General features: G+C 39.1%; 1 protein-coding gene across 1 annotated transcript in view; it reads right to left on the bottom strand.

The window, feature by feature from the left end:
• LOC107095920 (ATP-binding cassette sub-family G member 4-like) overlaps nucleotides 1-3834 on the bottom strand; it is a 30346-nt gene that overhangs the window by 20834 nt on the left and 5678 nt on the right. Inside the window, exons 2-4 of the mRNA XM_015392291.1 lie at nucleotides 2283-2400; nucleotides 1744-1876; nucleotides 1567-1617 (exon numbers count right to left, since the gene is read on the bottom strand). Coding sequence (XP_015247777.1) covers nucleotides 1567-1617; nucleotides 1744-1876; nucleotides 2283-2400 — 302 coding nt within the window. The remainder of the gene's footprint in view (nucleotides 1-1566; nucleotides 1618-1743; nucleotides 1877-2282; nucleotides 2401-3834) is intronic.

A 3834-nucleotide genomic window follows, 5' to 3' on the forward strand; every position in this document is an offset into this window, starting at 1 on the left:
GGAGATCAAGGTTGTTTTGAAAACCTAAAGTTCATAAAAGCTGCTTTAGCTGACTTGCTGGGCTCAAACAGACAGGGAGCTTTGGTGAAAAGATGTGGAAGCAATGGTTTAAAATCAGCTGCCGGGGTTCTTTTTTTCTTTTCTTTTTTTTAAATAATTATATCTATTGGTTTTTAACGTTTTAACAAACAAACAAATACAATACAAGACAAGAACAAAAGAACAATCCAGCTCTTAAAGTTACATACCTATATACGAGCATATGCGTACACATACACACACATACATACCGACCAAAGAGAAAAGAAGGGAGAAAAAAAAAGCACAGCAATGGAAAACAAATGGTCCGAACCAGAACATTTCAGATGTTTACAATTCGGACATCCTCAAATTATAAATCCTCTCCGAAGAAGAACTGAGGTTTCAAATCCTACATAAGAAATAAAAGGTTCCCAAACTTTATAGAAGTTATTTTCTTTATCGTGCAGTTTGCTCGTCAAATAGTCCAAAGATATATAGTCCAGTACTATATTTAGCCATTGTGATTTACTTGGTGCCTTGTCAGAAATCCAATTCAGTACCACACATTTTCTTGCACAAAAAGTAAGCATTCTGTAGAGTTGACGCTGATGTTTACCAATAATACCGGTGTCGGTTAAACCAAGTAGTAAATACAATGGGTTGAATTGTGTGCCCATAGAGAAAATCTTATCTAATTCACATTTTATTATATGCCAAAAATGTTGAATTTCCCTGCAGGACCAGTAACAATGTGTGAGACTACCAATATCCACTCTACATTACAAACACAATGGTGAGAGGCTTGTTTTGAATTTACTTCGCTGAGAAGGAGAAATGTGCGCACGGTGTAAAATTTTAAATTGTATGGCCTTAACCCAATTGCAAATACTTAAAGACTTTGCATTCTTCCAGGCCTCATCCCATCCCTCCTGATTTATTGTACACTGCAATTCCCTTTCCCAAACTTCTTTTAGGTGAAATGTATTTGCTAAGGGGTGCTCTTTCAGCAAGTTGTAAGTTTTTACCCTGGAGGAAAAAAGCTGTTTTTCACACACTGAGATTGTTTGGTCCACATCGAGTGTGGTTTTTTTCTGAATGAAATCTCTAATTTGTAAATAGCGAAAGAAATCCTGCCTCCCAATATCATATTTATCCAATAGTTGNAATGTTACAGAGAAAAAAGGTTTATTTGGATGGTTAAAAATAGAATAGGAGTTTTTTTTTTCAGTGAGGAATTATCTGTCAGTTTTCTTTCTCAGTGCTGCTTTAACAATATTGTCTGCTCTGTGGCTGATAGTCCGCTAATATTTAACTCTGTGTTCACATTATATGAAATCGATGTCATGAATTGTTTACTTTAAAATAAGTTGGTGTCTAAAATCAGTCTTTCTTTCTTTTTTTTTCTTTCTTTTACCGTTTGCTATCTGTAAAGAGCACATGATATACTACTGAACCTCTTCAATATGGGTTTTTAAATACAAGGGGGATTATCGTTACTGTCGATTTACCTTATTTAGATCATATTATGCCCATACTTTTACTCACCAGCTCTTTTTTACCTTCCAAAGTTTCATCAAGCTTTAAGTTGGCTGAAACCTGCAGAAAATAGGAAAAATATAACATCTTAAAACATCTTAAAACAGCCTGAGCTGAGAGAGGCGGCTCTTTAGGTGCTGTGCTCATCAGCGCCTGGTGTTCTGCAGATCTTCTATCACAGCTCACCATCATGGCCTCCCTGGGAGTGAGATGTGGCAGCAGTATGTCCTCCTGCATGATGTAGCAGGACATTTTCCTGAAAGTCCTCAGGTCCCTGGGTTTCCCATTTACCAGGATCTGACCCTTCATCCCTGTTTCCCTGAGCACCATAAATGACATCACCCATTAGAAACAGGATGCACAAACTGAACATACAATATGCTACTAAACATGAGGTCGCTTACACAGAACTGCACGGCCTCCTCTGACAGGACCAAGACGATGCTAGAAAAAAGCCAAACTGGCACCATGTTACTGCTTTCCTCTTATATGCCATAGTAAACATGGCGTATAAGAGGTTCATCCTAAACATGCTGAGGGGGAAGGAATGATAGCAAGGGAATATGTTTTTTTTTGGTAGCAACTTCAGGAATGCCCTTCCACTAAGGACCATTTTTCCAAAGTTGCTGTGATCCAATTGGATTGTGATAGTTTGTAGAGAACTTGACATAGTCTTAATCCTGTTTGAGGGGTATTTTCTACAACTTAAACATTTCTCCTCCTACCTGTATCCAGCCAAAATGTTCATTAACGTGGATTTCCCGGCTCCAGAAGGGCCCATGATTCCTATCAGCTCTCTACTGCAGAACTTTCCAGAGAGGGACTTTAACAAAGCTTTAAAACCTGGAGAAATCAGAGCAAGCCATTAAGACAAAAAAAAAAAACTAGCAAAGCCACCTGAATCTAGAGACAATAATAAAGGAGAGCAAAGACGTTTTTGGGTCTTAATCATTCAATTCAATTCTATTTAGTTTATTTCTATAGCGCCAATTCACAACACATCATCTCAAGGCACTTNGGTGTTCATTAGATCTGTAGTGTCAATAGAGATCTGAGATTTGTAGAGATTCTCATAAAATTCTTTGAAGGTGTTGTTAATATCATTTGAGTCTAAGAGTTGTTTGCCATTCCTGTCGTTAATGAATGCTATATTTTGAGAATCTGATTTCTTTTTGATCAGGTATGACAAATATTTCCCAGACCTGTCACCGTGTTCATATAGTTTTTGTTTTGCAAATCTTATTTTTTTCTCTGCTTCGTTTGTTAGCAGGCAATTTAGCGCTGAGCGGAGAGTCTGGATTTCTTTGAGTTTCTCCGTGGAGGGTCTAACTTGATAGCCCTGCTCAGCCTTCTTCAATTTGGCTTCCAAAATTAATCTTTGTTCTGCTTGCCTGCGTCTTTTACCATTTGTAAAAGTAGTAATGAGGCCCCTGCAATAAGCTTTGGAGGTCTCCCACAGTAATGATGGATCGTCGGTGGATGCTGCATTAACTGAGAGAAAATGTTTAAATTCCTCTGCGAAATAAGTTTAAAATTTTCCATCATACAAAATAGAGGAGTCAAAGTGCCACCGTCTTGATCGACTGGCCACAGTTCCCATGTTACATTTAATGTATACAGGGGCATGGTCTGATATTATTATGTTGCCGATTGAGCTAGAAATGACTGAAGGTAGGAACTGTGCCGGGGTTCTTTTGACTTTTGATGGTGACATAAGGCGAAGAGCTGCAGATTTTTATGCTGAACTGTATAGCAAAGATGAAGAGAAGTTTGAACATTTCTGCAGTGGACTGTTCCATTGTTTAATATTTTCCTAAAATGTGGAGTTGTGTGGTCTATAGTGGTTTTTATTTTAGTACTAAAACAAATGCTAATAAGTGGAAATTGTTACATTTTTTTGGTAGGTCAGGCAAACTGTTCCATTTATATTAGCAGAAGAATAATTTTCAGGGCTCCAGTCTGTTTGTCTGTTTTTGTGTTTGTCTCCCTTCCACCACCAGGAGGCGCCTGGTTCTGGTCCGCCTCCTCACACACCTGCTGATCAGAGGCGCACCTTGTCAACAGGCAAACCAAGCAACTGCTTGGAGCCCCGAGCCGCTGGGGGGCCCCCGAGAGCCAGCTACTGTACACCCGGTAGATAAACAGCAACAGGCGAGCATGAAGTGGCAACGCTATAGTGACTGAGGAGATGCACAACTGCATATAAAATTCCGATTGGATGGAATATTGATTGACATTGGCTTTGGCCAGTCAAAATCCAGCCCAGCCCAGCCCAGC

The sequence above is a fragment of the Cyprinodon variegatus genome, unplaced genomic scaffold (assembly GCF_000732505.1).
Source record: "Cyprinodon variegatus isolate N-32 unplaced genomic scaffold, C_variegatus-1.0 Scaffold584, whole genome shotgun sequence".
NCBI lineage: Eukaryota > Metazoa > Chordata > Actinopteri > Cyprinodontiformes > Cyprinodontidae > Cyprinodon > Cyprinodon variegatus.